Here is a 21,168-nt window from a genome sequence, read left to right on the forward strand (position 1 = left end):
TAGTACATCAACCCCTTATTTACCAAATACATTGCAGTATGTGATGGGGTGATCAAAAACAATCTAATTTTAACCTTACCAAATTCTCTCTGCCATCTAATGCCTTTGGGCTTTGTTGGCTCTATAGTGTAGTGTAAAATTGCAGTGACAAAGTGTTCTACATTTTTAGAGGGACATAATAACCTCATAAGGTTATCTTAAAGAGCTATTCTATTTTTGTTACCAAGGTTTAAGTATTTTGCTAGAATTTTTCCCTTACTATTCTGGCCCTAATATATTTCTGTAAATTGATTTCGCTACAGAAGTGGGTGACATATGAAATTACAGAAACCTATAAAAATATATACGAAAAAAAAAAGCATTAAAAATATACATCCACATGGGAAAACATTTCTATGGAAGTTCTGGGAATGACAAATGGAAAGTCGTCAGGTATTTAAACAGTATTGCTGGATGACAGGCTATTAAATATACAATAAAATCAATTAAAAAAGGTCTATAAAAACTCCTATTGAATAAATAATTGCTGAGTGATCATCCTGTGGCATATTATTACAGTAGGATACAGCCCATTTTAGATCCTTTACAGTATTTACAGTGCTAATAATTTATCAGGTGCACACACAGTATTTTGGAAATGTTTTCACACTTTGATGGTCTGATAGTCATTGGAAACATGTACATTCATTCATTCTCGCGTTGATGTACATAAGCACAAAACACACACACGCTCTTCTGGACTTGGCTCTATACAGAGGTCTCGGCGTCCACGTACTTGCGGAGAGAGCCATCATCAATGGAGATTTTTACATTTACTGGTTTGTCAGGGCTGTGAAAAAAAAAAAAAAGATCAGAAGTGAAACTAAAGTATTCCTTAGATGTAAAACGGCAAACATCAGGTGTTAAAATACATATTTGAGTATATAAAACTTGCACTAAAGCAGCAAGGGCATTCCAGAGAAAGGAAGATGTATTAATACGTTTTAGTAAATTGCAAACAAATAAAATGTTAGGAAGGCACACAGAACAGAAAGACAACATGCATGAGTAATTAGTATCAATATAGATATACTGTATAGTTTATTGGGTACCTCAACAAGCCTAATGTGAACTCCTGCTTTAAACTTGTCAGTATAGAAACACGGGGGATCTCCCACCTCCTGAACAACACAGGAACCACTACACTGTTTATATTCTTTACAAGACCTTGCAAAGTGCAGCGATGTTGTAGAAATTGGATTGACCCACAGCACCCAATCAGATTTAAAGATAGTTACGTTAACTCAACAAAAACAGAACATAGGTTGCTGCATGCTTGTTGTCTTTAAAATGCAATATCAGTCATGACATCAGAATGGAAGAAGCACAATGCTGATCCTCACCTCCCAGACAGAAGATAAAATCTGAGAATACGGTTACTGGTATAAATTGAGGGTGTGCAGGAGGTAGGGACCCCTTCAAGTTGCTACATGGAAGGGTCCTAAGCAAGAGTTCATGTTGGAAAGTCCCTTTAACAAGTCTAAAAAGAAAAAATTCTGCATGCATATATATATATTTTTAATATGCCATGAAGGGCAGAATAAAACTGCATCTCGAATAATCCCCTGTGTGATGTTTTGGAGGGTCTCTGTACTGTACCTGGCTGGGAATCTTTTCTGTAAATTTTATTCCTGCTGGTCTCTGGTTTTGCTCTTCCGATTGTGCGACCTCCTATGTTACATGACAGGTTCACTAACAAGCAACAGGTTTACTGGGCCATACCAATCTCACCAACGTATCATAAAGCTGTCGGTGTTCCACTTTCCTTTGGTGCTTGGATGGACTAATTTAATTCAGTATCAAAACAAGCTTTTTACTTAACAATTGAAATTGGAGAAATATTAAGTGATACACGCCACATCTCTGCACACTCAAAAAACTTCAACAAATGCATGCCTATGCAAAGACAATGCATACTGTACGTGCGGTGTGCATGTGATTCTGGCTGACACAAGGGACATGTATAAAAGATATTCTGTGTATGTGATCAAAGGATTTTACATTTAAAATGTAAAGTAATAATGAAAAATCATAACTTTTGAAAAAAACTAAATACAACAAATGATCAGATCAAAGCAGCTAGTACAGGGAGTGCAGATCTTACATCATTTGTATTTATGCCAATACCCTTCACTACATTGTACTGACTGCACCGGATAATGCCATTTTAATTTGGCATCATGGAGCCAAGCTTTTCTTTTTTCTTTCAGATCTCCTCAATAATAATATGCAGAGGAGCAAACGTTTATATTTTTCCATATAATACTATCAGTAAGGGGCACTAGAGCACCATAAACTAACATCTATTCTGAAGAAAGGATTGTAGTTTTTTCAAAGGAAAATTATGAGACCATTTTAAACACAAGCAAAGCTCAGTAGAGTATTTAACAAATGTTGTGTTATATACAGATTCCATATGGATCTGGAAGATGATGTTTATGCCTTGACAAAAAGGTCAAAGGGTTCTTTCAGAGCACTTTTATACATGTCCCATTATGTTGCAGCAGACTCTTTCACTTACCATTATGACATTGAAATTTTTTTACAACCTGTCAAAAACAGCTTTGCATTAGCCCTGTTGTCTTAGCCAGACATATAGCAATACGATCCTTCCTTGTGCAAATATAAGTGAAGTGTGCAGATTGCTAAAATGCAAATGGGCACGTTATAAGCACTTTGACTTTACTGCTGCTTGCTACAGCTCCCCTTACCCCATCAGCGCATACTTCCCTTTCCTTCACTCCCCACTGTGCAAATCAGCATTGTCACGTGGAAAGACTCTTGGCCTCAGGTAAGCTACAGTATGAATGACTTACATAGGGTGGCGTCTTCTGCTGAATAAAGCAGGGGGAAGTAAAGTATGTATGTGCTCTTAGCGCCCATTCAGACTGGCGCGACACGACTTGCTGGGGCGACCTGTGAAGTCGCGGTGCACGCTTCATATAATTGAAGTCAATGCAAGTCATCTCCAGGTCGCCCCAAAGTAGTACAGGACCCTTTTTCTAAGTCGGAGCGACTTTTGTTGCTCCTATTAGAACGGGTCCTGTACTATTCAATGGCGAGCGACCGACCGCGACTTGTCAGGCGACCAAGTCGCCTGACAAGTCGCGCTAGTGTGAATGGACCCTTAGGGAGAGGATAATAACAGCAGCCTCTGCTTTTTCCTGCATGGAAAAAGCATAGGTTCTGGTCTGTTTTAAATGTGCATGCTCTGGGACAGTCCTTCTTGGTACTCTGGGGTTGATTTACTAAAACTAGAGCGCAAACTCTGGTGCAATTGTCAATGTAGCTAATCACCTAACTTTAGCTTGTTCAATTAAGCTTGGAAAAAAGAAGCAAAAAAGAAGAAGAAGAAAAAAAAAAAGCAAAAAAGAAGAAGAAAAAAAAAAGAAGAAAAGAAAAAAAAAAAGAAGAAAAAAAAAAAAAGAAGAAAAAAAAAAAAAAAAAGGTTTTTTATGCAGAACAGCACCAGATTTTGCACTCTAGTTTTAGTAAATCAGCCCCTGTATCACTACTTAGCAAGACATTACCCCGAATAAGCAAACAGGTCAGGAGTCTACTTTTTCTAGGTCAGTCCCTTCTTGTAATGAAGGATGAACAAGAATGACCGCTCTTGGAGGCTGTACCTTAAAAAAACAAGCGAACAGTGGCAGCCTGTATATTTCCATCCTGACAGGTTCCCTTTAAAAGCACTGCATCTAAAATTACAGCGTGAGTCAAATATATAATAGGATCACATAACATTCATATCTGCAATTATTCTTTTTCCCCCAAGGCTGCAACAGAGGTTTATGATCTGATTGCATTAGTAAGCAGAGAATAAGCGATAAGCCAAAGCGCTTCCCATGTTACTCATTGGCCTGAGATGTCAATGTTTGCAGCACACACAGAAAGTCTAACTGCGATTATAATAAGTGCCCGATAGCAACTTTTGCACTTTCTTAAAAAGTGTTAAAACTTTTAAATAGAACTGCTGAAAATCACGTAGAGAATCATATCATGTATACACTACTTACCATTGTTTACATGAGCACCTAATAAATATGCAGAAATTCATGCAAACAAGCAGGTTTTAATTTGTTTCCCTCATTTCCTGTTTCGGTGACACCGTGTCATTACATGCACTAATGCCTGCAGGAAGTCTCCCAAACAGTAGAGAATTAAACATTCACTGCAAGGAAACAAGTAAAACTTCTAGATTGGTAATAAATTGGTATTTAGCACAAAACCTGCTTATCTGCATAGTATTTGATGCTTTCGGCAAAGAGAAATGAGACAATACGTTAAAGTGAGATAGCTACCTCTGGTTAGATTTGGATGATTTGGCATTTTCAGGATGCATTGAAAGAACCTTCCACTGTGCTGTTTTTGCCATCTCATCTGATATGTTTACAACTGATGGATCAAGGCTAGAGAATAAACATAAGTTGATGTTAGTAGCTTACCCTAAAACAGCATTAATGGAGTTACTGTTTTTAATGGCTTGCAGAGCAGCGTAAGGAGAGAATGTGCTGAGATCAGACAAACTAAGCAGATCCTTAAACAGAACTGAGCTCAACAAGACTCTTTTTCATTTAGGACTATAAATGGAGAACAAAATTGAATCTCAGTTCCAAACAGCTAAACACACAGATCAAATACATACAGTATACGAGAGCCATTTCAACTGTCTAAAGATTTGTATTTCTGCTCATCCAGTTCTGAAATATACACAGCTCTGCCAGACAGAACAGCCCTGTGCCTGGATCTTTATACCAGTGATCTTACAAATTTGTCCCTTCCCCATTATGTGACTGGACAGTAAAAGGAGAATCAGAATATTGATCTCATCTCTCTTCTGCTATTAGCATGTTCCTTGTTAGCCCAAGAGCACAGCAGCACAACCTACTTGGCATCTTGTGCTGCTTCACCCTTTTCCAACCCTAGCTCTGCTGTATAGACGCAAGAAGTTGATAATAGGGCAAATCCAGGTACTTGTGCTCTAAGCAGTCAAAATTCTGCCTGGGTTTCAGCTTTAAAAATGCTTGGGGTCACTTACAGCAGCTTTGTTGAAGCTGAACATATGCCTTATGAATCCAATATTTACCTATAATTGTCACCTAACTAAATAGATATAAGGGAGGTCTCCTGCCCCGCCAGGGCTATGGAAATCTCAGAAATTAAAGTGTTTGTTACCCCAACACTACATATTCCTGATACGTGTCTGCTGTACAATGTACTTGTATGAGAAAGTATCTTGTTTTTTTTTTGTATTTCCTCCTTTACAGTATGTGAAATCTCTGGTGTTTCTGCCAGTCCCTCTGCTTTCCTATGAAAAAATGACCACAGTAAGCAGGAGAGCACACCATGGTCAGTTCTTTAGCTGTGCTGGGAACTCAGTGTGCTCCCCTCCAGTGATCAGGGTTGTCCTGACTCCCCTCAGGGCATAGCCATTCACTAGGAAGGTCAGTGTCCTGCTGCCCCCCCCCCCCCCCCCAGTTCTTATGCAGCTGAGAACAGAGGGAATGTGATCATTCATAAAAAAGGGAAAACATTTACATATATTTTTTTATACCTATATGAAAAGGTTTGCCTTTCATTTCTATTTTAAGCTGAATGGGTTGTTTTACAAGGTGATCATTTACAATCGCAATACAAATCCTTAGGCAGGTAAAACAGTTTCCTTATATGTATTCCATCTATATATTTGGATCTTGCCTTTTCATCTATATATTTAGCGGTTTGCCAGCAAAAATTACATGTAGTAGTTTTTCACAATCAACTTCAACTTTCCCAGGTAGGAGCTTCATTTAGAGAACAGCATCTATTATTATTGTGTATTTCATATTTTATGTCCTACTCAGGGTGTGATGTCATCTCATCGCTGTCAGAATCAACACTAGCTTTTATGCAAATTTGCCCGATTGAACTGTGTGAATGCAAAAGTAGGGACATGTTTATCTAAACACCACCTCTGGCCACTTGTCTGCAGCCAAAACCGCGTGCTGACCGCCCTTTAGCACATTTACTGCTACAGGATGGCGCTGCGCAGGATCACGTATAGGGTATTGGGCGCAAGCGCGTGCCACCGGAGGCTCGTTTCTGCGGTGATTAAACACAGCGGGACCCGATCATTTTATGTAAACAAGGCAGATTGCTGTTCTGTCAGTAAAGAAGGCATGGATCCTGTGTTCCTGTAAAGCAGGAACACAATCCATGCCTTCCACAAATAAAAGCACTTCCCCCCACTACATTGAAACACCAGCTAGGCACACAGTTTACCCTTTGATCGCTACCGTGATGTTGATCTCAGCCACTGCAATTAGTATAGTGCATATTTTTTAGCACTGATCATTGTAATAATGTCACTGGTCCCCAAAAAAAGTGTCTAAAGTGTCAGTTAGGTGTCCGATTTGTTCGACGCAATATCGCAGTCCCGATATAATAAGCTAATCGACGCCATTATTAAAAAAACAAAAATGATAAATATAGCCCATAGTTTGTAGACGCTATAACTTTTGCGCAAACCAATCAATATACGCTTATTGGGATTTTGTTTTACCAAAAATATGCAGCGCAGAATACATATTGGCCTAAGTTGATGAAGAAATTTGATTTTTTTACATTTTTTTATTGGGTATGTTTTAGAGCAGAGTAAAACATTTTATTTATTTTTTTTCAAAATGGTCAGGTGTTTTTTGTTGAGCTGGGTTTGCCTACTTAGCCACCCAGGGCTTGAATTTGGCTGATTCAGCAGGAGTCGGGTGAAATTCAAATTGTATATGGCCAGCTTTACAGGAGTCTGACTGTAGAATGTGGTAGCGCTCTACAAAAAAAAGCATCCAGCTTTAAGCAGTGCAGCTTGGTTTTAATATTCACAATTTTAGCATACTGCAGTAGCGGTTGAGAAAATAGTTGGAGCTTGTAAGCAATTGTCGAGTGCAATATTTATGTGTGCCTAGAGCAGCATAAAAATTTAGAGACCCTGCCAGCAACAGAAAAAGTTGCAAGTAAAAGCACATAAAAATTCGGTATCTTAAATGCTTACTAACAGCCTAAAATGTGATTTTTGACTTACCGTAAAATCCATTTCTCTAACGTTCATTGATAGACACAGCTCCTGATCTTCTTAATCACTGGGTTAAACTGCCCCCTACAGGAGTAGGACACTTGGCAGAAAAAAGACTGACTACGCCTAGGGGCAGTCCCAGGGGATATACTCCCCCTCTCTGCTATAGGAACTCAGTTTTGTTACAGTGTTCAGAAGAATTACAACTCCAGAGGGGTGGGTGCTGTGTCCATCAATAAACATCAGAGAAATGGATTTTACGGCAAGTCAAAAATCCCATTTTCTCTTTCGTTCATTGATGGACACAGCTCCTTATCTTCTTAACCATTGGGAAGCCCCAAAGCAGTGTCAAACATGAGGGGAGGGAACAGAAAAAAAAAACTGGAGCCAACCTGAAAAACATTACACACTCAAAGAGGACCAGGTTCTCTAAACTGCAGCCTGCAAAACCTTGCAGCCAAAAGAAGCATCCGCAGATGCCAACACATACACTTTATAACATTTTGTAAAAGTGTGCTCCTCATGAGGAGGCCTTGAAAGGCTTTGATCCCTTGTCATTCGACCCTAAGGGGCAAAAAAAATTATTGTGAGCCGAGAAGGAGGGGCTACGTCCATGACAAGGATCCTTGCCCTTACTAGCCTGCGGAAGAAAAGTACTCTTCCCCCCGTAAGACCCTTAATGAGGTCATCCAGGGTAGCTCAAAACAGGCAATCTCCTTAAAAAGGAAGATCAGTTAAGGTCTTTTTAGAAGTCTGGTTTGCAGACCAACATGTGAGCCAAAAAACACGCCTAAGGACCACTGCCGAAACAGAGAGCCTAGCAAGTAGGGGAGCCGCATCCAAAGAGACATCACAGATAAACTGCAGACCCTGGACCAACTGGTTCGCTAGCTCAGCAAAGGCAGGGGGAAGCTGCTCCCCCTCAAAAGGTCACAGCGTAAAAGTTTAGCCTACTCGGTCAGAGTTTGCGAAACCAGGGCAATGGTGAACACTGGCCAAAGTGTTGAACCAGCCACAGTGTACATATGGGCTTCCTGTCAGCTGGATCCTTAAAGGCCAGAGACTCTTCAACCGGAATCCTAGTTGCCTTGTTCAACCTGGAAACCGGAGGGTCCACTACCGGTGGAACAGTCCACTTTTTAAGAAGGGATTTCTCATAGGGGTACCGCAGAGCCAACTGCTTAGGGACCACAAGGGGGCATTTTAGCTGTCCCCACTCTTTAGTGACAATCCTGAAAAAATTGGAAGGGAAGGAAACACCTTTGCTGCTCTGGAGGGCTTGTGAGTGCCAAAACGGTGCCTCAGTCGCAGCTTCAGCTGCGTCCTCCATCTTTAAAGTCTCACGTGCAATCAGTGCGTCCACCAGTGCCTTTTCATGTGTAGAGGAATCATCCTTAGTATCTGAGAATTCGGGGGGCATAGTTGCAGACCCGGCAGGCTGAGCCACGTCCACAGCAGCTGAATCAGATTCAGGATCAGAGGAGACAGATGAGGCAGAGGAAGGCGGGGTGCTTTTTGCTAGCCCACCGCCCAAAAACCACCTCCACTGGAGACACGAAGGACTCCAGGACTGCCATCAGTGCATCAATGGATGGGCCCTACAGCCTCTGAGCGGGGGTCAGGTGGGGAAACCTGCTTCAAAGACTTCATGAGTCAATAGGGGGACCCGTACAAAAAAAGTGCAAACACTGCTAAGGGACACGCCACTGCTCTGGCAGCACCACTCGGTCGCCAGTAACAGAGCACCAATCGATCCTGCAGAAGAGAGGTAGAGGACCCCACCAGATTCACCACCCCGCAGAACAAGCACTGGCAGAACCAGGATAATCTTCACTCCACGTGCAGCATCCAGGAATGAAAAGACCCAGGAATCAGCACCAGGGGATAAGGAGGGGCTCCCACAGCTGAAATCGCCGCCCAGAAAGGCTCCACTGTCATGGCCGCTGCCATTTCCAAATACCAGACTACCGCAAAATGGCCACCGGACTACACAAACATGGCTGCCGTGCATTACAACACACAGGCTGCAAGAAAATGGTGACCCCACGCAGCACCACGAGGCTTGCAGGGACCCAGGAGGGATCCCTAGGCCTCAAACAGGCACATGCAAGAAGGGGGGGCCCTGGAAGGAGCCACCAACAGGTACAGCCCCCCCAGCCGATCGCCCAGTCACCGGCGGCGCTCCCCCCCTCCAATCGCCAGTACAGTAACCAGGAGGTAGGCCAGACCACCCAACAACCCCAGCACAGGATGAGGCGGGAATAGATGGCCCACAGGGACCATCAGACACAGAAAAGGGGGGTGCCTATAGGGAAGGAGGGGAACCTGGGGGTCCGACCGTCCCATGCAAGGGCCCACATCCACCCCAGGACCCTACAGGATGAGAGGGGGGACAACTACTTACCATACCAGGAAGCAGGCAGGCACCACTCCAGATAGAACCTCCTCTCTATTGAAATGGCGGGGCTGTCGACCAGGAGGAACGCTTCGATGCAGGCCAAAACCCAGTCGTATGCGACCTCATGAGGCATTGAACTTCCAGACCAGCCCCCATCTGGTGTGGCCAACCTAGCGTGGAGCTGAGGTCTGCACGGCCAGACTGGGGTGACCACTAGATCTAGATTATCCAGCCCATTGTCCAGTCCAGCAGTTGATTGTAGATCTCGCAGGGAAAAATAAAAATAATCTATCTAAAAAGGAAAAAATTGGCAGGACCATGGATCCCAGCAAGGAACTAGGTCCTTACTTCGGACTAGGCAAAAAAAAAAAAAAAAAAAACCTATAGCAGAGGAGTATACCCATAGGCGTAGTCAGGTTTTTTGTTCTGCCTAGTGTCCTACTCCTGTAGGGGGCAGTATAACCCAATGGTTAAGAAGATCAGAAGCTGGGTCCGTCAATGAATGAAAGAGAAACATTATTTTATATTTACTTGCAATGTGCTAGAAAATTTACTACAGAATGTCATTTGAGTGACCGCTCTGATTCTGCTGGAGCTGCTAACATCGCATCCCAGATGGAGAAGTCCAGCAGCAGTCTCACCCGCTTTTGGATGTCTACAGAAGGTAGGTTTTTTACAGGTAAAGGGTCTCTTTATATATACACACACACATCACTGTATACATGCCCAAAAGAATATCAACCTAGCACACAAGATCCTCAACTGCATACCTGTACTTCAAGCCTTTTACTGGAATCTGGAGAAGACCCCCGCTTTCATAAGCCAACTGAACATTGTCACTGTCCTCTACCTGGAGCATTCTCTCCGCTTCCTGCAGACAAAGTGAATTATCATTCTCAGCAAGGTACTGTATTTATATTAGTTTTTTTTTTCTCTAATCTTAAAAAACAATGTGTTCCCATTAACACTAGTAATGCAGCGATCATGAACATCATTTTAAGGACATACATGATACATGCATTTTAAGTAAGTCATCATGCTAGAGAACAGAGGTCATTCAATTAATAAATAGAGAGCATGCAATTTAAATTACATATATGTTTATTGTACTCATTTTTAACTATTCTCTATGCCTTTTCTTTAATGTGTGTGAATCATTGCTATATACAGCTTAAGAACAAAGAAACCTTTGTAAATCCCAACTAGTACCCTGTTTTTTTTTTTGTGCTGCACAGGTTTTACATTACCCATTTGACTGGTTGTCATGTTGACCTGTAGAGGGCTGCAGACAATTGTGCAGGGAACTTCTCTCAACTTAAGAGCAGTATCTACATTTTTGCCACACCTCTATAAACCTATTTGAATATTTATCTATTTGGATACAGAAGTAAAAAGTTTTGGTTTTCATTATTTTTTTTTGCTTTGCATAGAGGATGGTTGAACCCCTGCCAGCTTTTTCTTTTTACACCACCTTAGTTGTCAGCAAAACAAAAGTGACAAGGAATAGCGAGAGAGGGCAAGAGAGAGCGAGAGGGAGGGGGGGGGGGGGAACGAAGAGAGCAAGGAAGAGCAAGAGGGGGGCGACAAGGATGAGCGAGAGAGAGGGGGGTGACAAGGAAGAGCGAGAGAGAGAGAGGGGAGCACAAGACAGAGCAAGAGAGAGGGGGGAACAAGGAAGAGCGAGAGGGGGGGGGGGCAACAAGGGAGTGCGAGAGAGAGGGGGGCACAAGAAAGAGCAAGAGAGAGGGGGGACAAGGAAGAGCGAGAGAGGGAGGGGGGCAACAAGGGAGTGCGAGAGGGGGGTGACAACAAGGGAGAGCGAAAGGGAGGACAAGGGGCGACAGCAGAGGGAGGGGCGACGACAAGGGAGAGCGAGAGGGAGGGGGCGACGACAAGGGAGAGCGAGAGGGAGGGGCGACGACAAGGGAGAGCGAGAGGGAGGGCAAGGCGGCAAGGGAGAGCGAGAGGGAGGGCAAGGCGACAAGGGAGAGCGAGAGGGAGGGCAAGGCGACAAGGGAGAGCGAGAGGGAGGGCAAGGCGACAAGGGAGAGCGAGAGGGAGGGCAAGGCGACAAGGGAGAGCGAGAGGGAGGGCAAGGCGACAAGGGAGAGCGAGAGGGAGGGCAAGGCGACAAGGGAGAGCGAGAGGGAGGGCAAGGCGACAAGGGAGAGCGAGAGGGAGGGCAAGGCGGCAAGGGAGAGCGAGAGGGAGGGCAAGGCGGCAAGGGAGAGCGAGAGGGAGGGCAAGGCGGCAAGGGAGAGCGAGAGGGAGGGCAAGGCGACAAGGGAGAGCGAGAGGGAGGGCAAGGCGACAAGGGAGAGCGAGAGGGAGGGCAAGGCGACAAGGGAGAGCGAGAGGGAGGGCAAGGCGACAAGGGAGAGCGAGAGGGAGGGGCGACGACAAGGGAGAGCGAGAGGGAGGGGCGACGACAAGGGAGAGCGAGAGGGAGGGGCGACGACAAGGGAGAGCGAGAGGGAGGGGCGACGACAAGGGAGAGCGAGAGGGAGGGACCACGACAAGGGAGAGCGAGAGGGAGGGACCACGACAAGGGAGAGCGAGAGGGAGGGACCACGACAAGGGAGAGTGAGAGGGAGGGACCACGACAAGGGAGAGCGAGAGGGAGGGACCACGACAAGGGAGAGCGAGAGGGAGGGACCACGACAAGGGAGAGCGAGAGGGATGGACCACGACAAGGGAGAGCGAGAGGGATGGACCACGACAAGGGAGAGCGAGAGGGAGGGACCACGACAAGGGAGAGCGAGAGGGAGGGACCACGACAAGGGAGAGCGAGAGGGAGGGACCACGACAAGGGAGAGCGAGAGGGAGGGACCACGACAAGGGAGAGCGAGAGGAAGGGACAGCGACAAGGGAAAACGAGGGGCGACACAAAGGGAGAGAGAGGGGGGCGACAACAAGGGAGGGAGCGGGGGGCGCGACAACAAGGGAGAGAGCGGGGGGCGTGACGACATGGGAGAGCGAGGGGGTGGCATAGGAGAGTGAGATTGGGGGTGGGGGAGGGTGCACAGAAGCGTGAGGGAGGGAGGGGGACTAGGGAGAGCGAGAGAGGGGGGAGAAGGGAGAGCGAAGAGGAAATACTAATCTACTATGTAAACATGTTTACTATGACTTTTATTGCTTCTTTTGTTACTGAAATTTAAAACTAATAATCTGTAATATAAAAAGGGCATTGTAGATGGATAGTCTGCAATATAGACTGATAACTAATTTGCTGACCTACCACACAGACCACTTCAGAAACAAACAGAATTTGAGCAACTTTACATTTTTTTTTTTTTTTTTGAGTTAAAGCCAAGTCTATGTGTACATAACGACAAACCCTAATAAAAAATAAATAAAAAAAAACACTTGAGCAGGGTATGGGTGAATAGAGATTTAGTGGTTTTACCAACACCAGTAGAATCATTGGCTAGTGAAACAAATGTAATTATCACTTCAGTTAATCAACAATAAGGGCCCTTTCACACGGGCTTTCCGTATGTCCGCAAATCATCCTATTTTTTTGCGGATGATTTGCGGACATAATGTAAGTCTATGGCACTGCGGATGTCAGCGGAATACCATCCGCTGACATCCGATTTTCTTCCTGTCAGTTCTGTTCCGTTTTTTGGAACTGAACAAAACCCTATTTTTGTTACGTCCAAAAAACGGAAAGGAAGGAAAATCGGATGTCAGCGGTGTAATCCGCTGACATCCGCAATCCCCATAGACTTACATTAGGTCCGCATATCATCCGCAAACGGATGGGATGATATGCGGACCTACGGAGCGGATGACAGAAATGTCATCCGCTCCGTGAAAACAAAAAAAAAAAAAAGGACCGCAGCGGAGCTCTCACACGGAAAGCCCGTGTGAAAGAGCCCTTAAACTATACTTCTGAAAATAATTTGTAACGCTTTGAAACCTAATTTATCATTGGCAGAAGAGATCAGAAACTTTAGATCACCATTCCATTTATCATATTCTTTCCATAGTTTTAGAACAATTGCACCTGTAGATCTTAAACCATGCATTTGTCACTTCATGATGATCACACCCGGTAAATACTAGCAAATACAAATACCACATTCTGCAACCTTTGCTGTTACTGAAAACATGCAATCAAGAAACCAAACTATGCTGTTAGACAGCAATAATGAACGCTTCTGTGTTTGTATGTCAATAGCTGTCATTTGTAATTTCCAACAATAGTACCCAATCAACATAACTCCAACAGGTACCAAACATAATTCCCTTCCAATGTGCTATCACCATGGTATGTTTAGATCTACTGTATGTCACTCAGAACAAGCTCAACCCTTGTATAAAAATATTGGCATGATTTCAATCCAATAAAGCAGCGTGCGTACTCCACAAAGTGTGCACACCATTTAACACTTCTATTGACTTACCTCTGGTGAGTCATCTTCAATCTTCTCGTTTTGTAAAGGAGAGAGGAAAAGGATGGTCAAAAAGCCAATTCACTCCTTTGCAAAACTACTTCTATGAACACAGCAGTAGCAAAATAGAAGCACAGTATGCTGCAATTTTCTAAAAAGAAATCCAATTTATTTTTCTATTTTAAAATCTAAAGTTCAGCTACATTTCACCAAAGAGCTGAGGCGGCTAAGAACTGATGTTTCTTTACATGAATGAAGAAAAGGTCTTGGAGCTGAATTACAAGTCAAGTATAAACTGGTGGGATATACAATAATGCTCCACACTATCCCTATGCTTTTTTTTTTTAATTGCACATGTTGCTTTTACTGGGGCTTAATTTATAATGAGAATTGCATCGTTATAGTAATGTATATGCATACATTTTACGCAGTTCGTCTATCCCTAAGTTGTCTCTTGCCATTCCTCCATCTACAAAGCCAATACGGCACCTTTCATTGCTAAAGATGACCATACGCATTCCAATTTGATTGTACCACTTCCTTTTTATCCACAAATTATGTAGTGTAAGGGCCTACCTGATACGCTACAGACTATCTGTTCTCATGTTGGTAAATCTAAAGGATATTGTACAATCGAATCATAAATTGCATACATAACTTCAACTAGAACTGTGCTCAAGCTATGAACATGTCAATTATCACAATCCTTAAAGAGGAACTCCAGTCTCCAACCCAAAAAAGTAAAAGGCAGCAGCTACAAATTCTGTAGCTGCTGACTTTTAATATAAGGTCACTTACCTGTCCAGGGATCCTGCGATGTCCTCTCCTGAGCTGATTCTTCAATTGACTTCAGATCAAGGCACTGAAATCTTAAGTCAGGGAAAGCGGCAGTGAAGCCTTGCAGTATCAATGCCAGTTTCCTACTGCCCATGTGTGAGCTGGGCTTTGTGAATGGACCCACAGTCTTCTGGGACTGGGATGTGTCCAGAAGACTATGGGACCATTCACAAAGCTCAGCTTGCAAATGGGCAGTAGGAAACTGGCTGTGAAGCTTGCGGATGCAAGCAAGTGGAACTTCATCTTCTGTGTGAAGTTCTGCTTTAACAAGCAAGCCATTACTTTACTTTTTTAGTTGTAGGAACTGTAGAGTTAGGCCCTATTTAAATCTGCAAATGGGCCAGACGTCGAATATATGAGAGAACCCCAGCTGGGGTTACCAATAATTAGCTGCAGGTGGCAATGCCATTGAAAGCTATGAGAGGCTTCCAGCTCCCGCAGCTAACTGCAGTTGCTCGCATGGAATCGCTCATGCAGCAACCACCTGCAAGTGATAGGCCCTGGATGCAGACAGGGCTGAATTCAACAGAAACCGATCTGACAGCGACCTGACCCATCCTCCCCTCTCATCCACTGCTTTCACTGCATGCTTCAAAAAGGAATTCAGCCCAGAGACTCAAAGCTATTAGCCCACAGCATGCTGACAATTCAGAGGTAGGCAAAAGATGGGACATTCCTGCAGTGAAGAATTCTACAAGATCCAGTAGTTTACATGAGATGGGATATGCATAAATACAGGTAACCTAGGTAAAAAAAAAGCTGAAGGGCTAAAAATATTTTTTAGCTAAACTTCAGCTTTTAAAGTGAATTGTTCCACAATGCCTGCCACTACAGAGGTCAGTAAGTAAATATTGCAATGTCCATAGCCTGGAAACAATTCTACATTAAGGTGGAAGTTAAAGTGTTACTAAACCCACAACAGCAAAATCAGTCTGTATATGCAGTAAAGCATGCTTGTTATACTAACTGTGGAACCTAAAGGGTTAATCTTCCCCAATGTGTAAAAAGGCTGTTTGATCCTGTCTTCTCTAATCTCCCCCCCCCCCCTTTGTTTACTGTCCCCAATCCATCTGCTGATAGCACAGAGCCCTCAGAGGCACTCTGCTCCTGCTCAGTTTGTTGTGTATTGCTAGAGACTGTTGATGGTTTTTTTTTGTTGTTTTGGGGGGGGCGGGGGGGCACATGTGATCAGCACAGGGCCAATCAGCACTGTCCAGACAGGGGGTCAAGAGTCCTGCAGCCTCACAGGACAGCAAAGGAGAATGAAAACTCCTCCTACAAGCTTTAACCAGTGCTTGGCTGGAAACTGATAGAAGTCACAAGCCTGCAATATACTTCTGATGAGAAAAGGTGTTTAGCAGTTTATATTTACTAAAATAATTGCATTTCATGTTCTGTGCACTGTGGGAGACCAGATTTAGTGAATGCAGGGTCCTGGATTTAGCGAATGCAGGGTCCTGGATTTAGTAACACTTAAATACAGTGAGCTGTGGACTACAGCTCTTTGGAACACCTCTAGCAATGTAAAGAGGGCCAGACGTACAGACTTGTTTTTGAAACCGCATTACCTGTTCTAGCCTAGCATCTGCTCCTAGAGCTGCATAGCAAGTAGGCAGTCATAAAACACATCTCTATTCAAAGTAAAAAAGCACTGAATTCCCAATAGAACAGTACAGGGCAGAACACTGGTGTCCTAAAAAAAAAATTCTTATGCTACTGAACGACAAATATATTTGAAAAGGAAAACTAAAGACTACCTCTTTCTCTTTTTTCTTCTGATCATCCTCTTTCTTTTTCTTACTTTCTGGCATCAAATCATCCAACCAGCTTAGCTCACGTTTGGTGAAAAAGAAGTCCAATAATTTGCGAATAAATACCAGAGCAAGGACCTTAAACAGAAAGCATGGAAAATGTATCCGTTGTATTATATCATCTATATTGCAACAAGAAAGGGCTTGTCCACTGCTTATCTGGGATCACTGCTTAAAGCAAAGAGAGTAGCAACCTGCTATGAGAAGGCCTATATGGCTCGACACACTTGGTTATATTTCTTCAGTCACTCTTCCATGTGTCTATGAAATGCATAAGCATGGACACATGTTCTCTTTAAATAAATATACAGTAATAATGGCCCTTTTATTGAAGTGCAAGTGTGAATTTCCTTTGGCTTTTATATATAATATGCCTTCTACTCTTGGCTTCTAAATCACAAACAATAACTTACTAGAGATGCACCGAAACTTCGGCAGCTGAAAATAGTGTTTTCGGCATTTTGCTGATTGAGAAAAAGGTGTCAATAATGGCGCCAATAAAACGTTTGTTTTTCATAGGTCATGTTACTCAAAAACTGCATAAAAAATGTAACACGGTGTGTTCTTGCGTTTTCAATGCATTTCAAAGGGGAGGTGCGTTTGTGGTGCATTTTTTTTTTTAACTGACCAAAAATGCAGCAAGATTTTTAACACCACATCATAAGCGCAACGAACCAGTGTGAAGACATACATTAAATTTAAAGGGATGCCTTTTTCTTTAGCTTTTCTTGCACTAAAGGAGCAGATAATGGCCTAGAATAAATTCATATTCATTTAAATTTATAATATTAATTAAAAAGTCAAATATATTACAGTTATATATAAAAATATATATGGTGTGTATATATATATATATATATATATATATATATATATATTTTTTTTTTTTTTTTAAACTGTAATTTTTGGTTTCAGCATCAAATTTTCCTTTCGATGCATCAGTGTGGTAAAGCAGAACTCTAGCTAATAGACTTTTAAAATGTATATAAATTTACTGTTATACCTGCCAGATGATTTGTAATTCTGTTTAGCCAGTTTTGCGATGTATATACACCTACCAGTGTGCATACACAGGCAGACACACTGATTTCCTCATTCAGCAATGATGGTTCTTAGGTCACCACCAACAGTGCCTGAACAAAAGAACAATTCCTTTGGGAGGTAAAACAGCAAAAATGTATGATTTTCAACTGACTGTTAAGTGGTTTTTCTTCTTACATGCATATTTTTTTTCAATATCTGCCCATAAAGGTGTACTCTATATAGTGGTTTTAAAATGTATTACATTTCTTTTTGCTTCCTAAACTGGATCCATGATCATGTAATAACTAATTTGGTCAGGTGGACTATGTAGAGTGAAAGAAAGGCTAAAATAACACAAACATGGATTAATAGCACAGTATACAAATGGGGTATGCTCCCCTTGTTTTCTGGAAGTAGCAGTAAAATATGAATAAAAAAAGAAGTCAACAATCAACAATTAAGCAGTGAACTCATGTTTTACTGAAATACATTTTAAAATGTTAGATATAACCATTTACCATCATGGGAAACACAACGGCAGCTTGAGATACTTTGATGACCCATAAAAGAACAAGGCAAGTGAGCTGTATAACAGTAAACACATGCACTTTCCAGAGGGGGACGTAACGCAGGTAGATGAGGTCTGGCTGATGTTTGGCTGGCATTCCAAATAGCTTTATCCGGTCAAAGAACTGCAAGTAGACATGGAAAGAAGAAAAGTAATAATGTGATGAAATAAGCTGTATCTCACATTATTCTGCACAGTGGAATGTAGGACTTGGCTGTTAAGCAGACAAGAGTCACAAGTTTATGAGGTGCGGACACGCAGGGGAACTTTACCCATAACGGTTTGATAACAATTCGTATACTTTAACAAAAAAACATACATTCCACAATACTAATTATGCTACCAAAATTAGTGTGTGCTCTAGATCAGTGGTTCTCAACTCCGGTCCTCGGGACCCACTAACAGGCCAGATTTTAAGTATTACCTTGGGGGATGCAGACTAGAATACTGCAATCACTGAGAAGCAAATGAGATCACCTGTGATGTAATTTAGTTATCTTGCAAACCTGGCCTGTTGGTGGGTCCCGAGGACCGGATTTGAGAACCACTGCTCTAGATCAGTGGTCCTCAACTCCGGTCCTCAGGGCCCACTAACAGGCCAGATTTTAAGTATTACCTTGGGGAGATGCAGACTAGAGTACTGCAATCCCTGAGCAGCAAATTATATCACCTGGGATGTATTTCAGTTATCTTGCAAATCTGGCCTGTTAGTGTGCCCTGAGGGCCAGTGTTGAGGACCACTGCTCTAGATTGTCTCCAGCATTCCTCCAGTTTCTTCTTGCTGGAGGCCTCCATTTTGTCGAAAGCCCAGAGCAGTCATTTCCTTTTTGGAAACACTGCCCCCCCTCCTTGGTCTCAAATACTATAAGTCATTTTCTTCGAATAAAATATACACATTTCTAGAGTTTGTCCGCTCACCTCTCCTGATTTTTTTCTCTCTCCCTAATCTTTATTTCCTCCACAAAAACTGTGTCATTTCTGTTGCTTTCTTCCCCCTTCAGTAACAGTAAGACCTCTTTTACATTAGCACGTCTCCAAAGTCGCACAGTGTCCAGCGTGACTTTGATCTGACTTTACATTCTCTGGATCAAAGTTGCACCAAAGTAGTACAGGAACCTTTCTGAAATCGCAGTGACTCCTGTAGTGTCTGTAGGAACGGCTCTCGTAGAAATATATTGAATTTAATGTTCTGTGAGCTGGGGGGGGTCTCACAAATTGGATACCAAGTGTCGCACAAGTGTGAAAGAAGCCTTAATCTTAAAGCGGTCAGCTGATAAGCCTCTGGTGCAGCCTCTATCAACCTTTTCAATACAGAGGACCCCTTGAAATAAATGTATGGTCTTGGGGAACCCCTGCTAAAAATTAAAAATCTACAACTCATGACACATTAGTGTGACAGTCAGTGGGAAGAATGCACCTTACTCTTGTCATCATTGGGAAGAATTACCCCCATACAGAGAGCTAAAAGGAACAATGGTGTCATTGGGAACTTATCTGAGAGGCAGAAATTGCCCATTGCTCATGGAACCCCTAGCAACCTCTGGAGAAACCCTGGTCTAGTGGCTCTGATTTTAGGCAGTGCCGGGAATAGAGAGCAACTGAGCATGTGCAGAGCAGGGTGAGACAGGGCATTACTGGTATTTAAACAGTATAGACACTTATTTTTCATGTTTTACATAGCTATAGCTGCAAACGGGGCCAGCCTGAAGTAGTCTATCAGTAATTAATTTTTTAGTGCCACTTTAAGAGTTCCCTTCAACTGTGCTTGCTACAATACAGTCAATAGCACTGGAGAGCATTGGTTGACGGTAAACTGTCAACTGTGCATGTCCACACATGCAGTGCATAGGTAATCGGATTCGGATTAAACCTACCTGCAAGTTTCTGGTTCCAGTGTTGACACCACCCCTAGGAGACACAGTGCCACAGGACATGCAGGTAAATAGACACTGACACATAGGCTGGCCATACATTATACAATTTTCATATTCAATTTCCTTCAGATTTACCTCAACTATATAGTGCAAGGGTATGCCTGATTGCATTCAAATTGAAAGCGTTTAGGTTTGACCTCATATTATATGGTTTTGGTAAATATAAAGAAAGGTTGTACAAGAAAATTGTATAATGTATGGCCAGCCTTAAAGTATGTGTACCTATCCACTCACCACCACTGCCCCACACTACCCTTCCAGGGCTTGCTGCTAATGTAACAGTTCTGCACTGCGTGATGTGCTATACCTTCAATTACCCAAACTGCTGGACTATGTACACTGCATTGCACATTCCCTTTGCTATAAATATTTATTAGAATTCTGTATATGGAAGACTTACCTGGATACCCTTTAGTGAAGACGCTCCCATGTACAGAAAAACACCATACAGTACTGGCATAGGAATAAACTGAAATGATATACACAAAATGTTAGCAAGAACGCATCATTGTAAACTTTCTAAATTTTTCTACAAGTGCTGCTTGAAAATACATTTATGCTGTTCCTTTCACAAAATATGTTTATTTTTCCCTTGGATAAAGTCTTTATACAGCACTAGTGATAGACTATAAAAGACTGAGGGGAAAGAAAGACAGGAACATTCAAGTAAGGAAAGAATATAAAACAAGGACTTATAACCTGGTATTATAATCCTATGTAAAATACTGAAATATATTACAAAAAAAGGGAAAACTTACTGAATTACTAATTATGTACATGCCTTCTATTGCTATCATTTACTATACTTTTGAATTTTAACTGTAATTTGCAATATTATTGTTAAAAATTGAAACCCGTACTGATTTTGTGTTTCTTGGTACTTAGTCAATGGGTAGAAAAAGGGGAAAAATTCACAAAGCTTTAGGCTGGGTTCACACAGTGTGTCTTAGAAGAGAGATTTCCCTGCATCTAATTGGCATGACAGGAGAGTGTGCCCTGTTCTCAATGGAGCCGTCTCCATGGCGGCTGTGGAGCTGATTGCACAGGGGTCCTGTGTGTCTTTAGCTCCGTTTCAGGTCCTAATTCAGGCAAAAATTCGGGCCGGATTCGTCC

The 21,168-nt window shown here is 42.6% G+C and overlaps 1 protein-coding gene across 5 annotated transcripts in view; it reads right to left on the reverse strand.

The window, feature by feature from the left end:
- Positions 1-254: 254 nt before the first annotated feature.
- Positions 255-21,168, reverse strand: part of SLC4A7 (solute carrier family 4 member 7) — a 211,769-nt gene continuing 190,855 nt past the window's right edge. For 3 of the 5 annotated variants that reach the window (XM_082258590.1, XM_082258589.1, XM_082258591.1), the window contains 6 exons: positions 20,456-20,524; positions 18,072-18,245; positions 16,477-16,608; positions 10,256-10,356; positions 4,341-4,448; positions 255-829 (listed from right to left, as the gene is read on the reverse strand). In XM_082258590.1, the coding sequence (XP_082114716.1) occupies positions 748-829; positions 4,341-4,448; positions 10,256-10,356; positions 16,477-16,608; positions 18,072-18,245; positions 20,456-20,524 (666 nt within the window). In that variant the 3' untranslated portion in view covers positions 255-747. Of the gene's footprint in view, positions 830-4,340; positions 4,449-10,255; positions 10,357-13,894; positions 13,916-16,476; positions 16,609-18,071; positions 18,246-20,455; positions 20,525-21,168 lie in introns of all 5 variants that reach the window. The other 2 variants (XM_082258592.1, XM_082258593.1) reach the window with 1 other exon arrangement.

Source organism: Pelophylax lessonae, assembly GCF_965119305.1.
Source record: "Pelophylax lessonae genome assembly, chromosome: 5".
NCBI classification, from domain to species: Eukaryota; Metazoa; Chordata; class Amphibia; order Anura; family Ranidae; genus Pelophylax; species Pelophylax lessonae.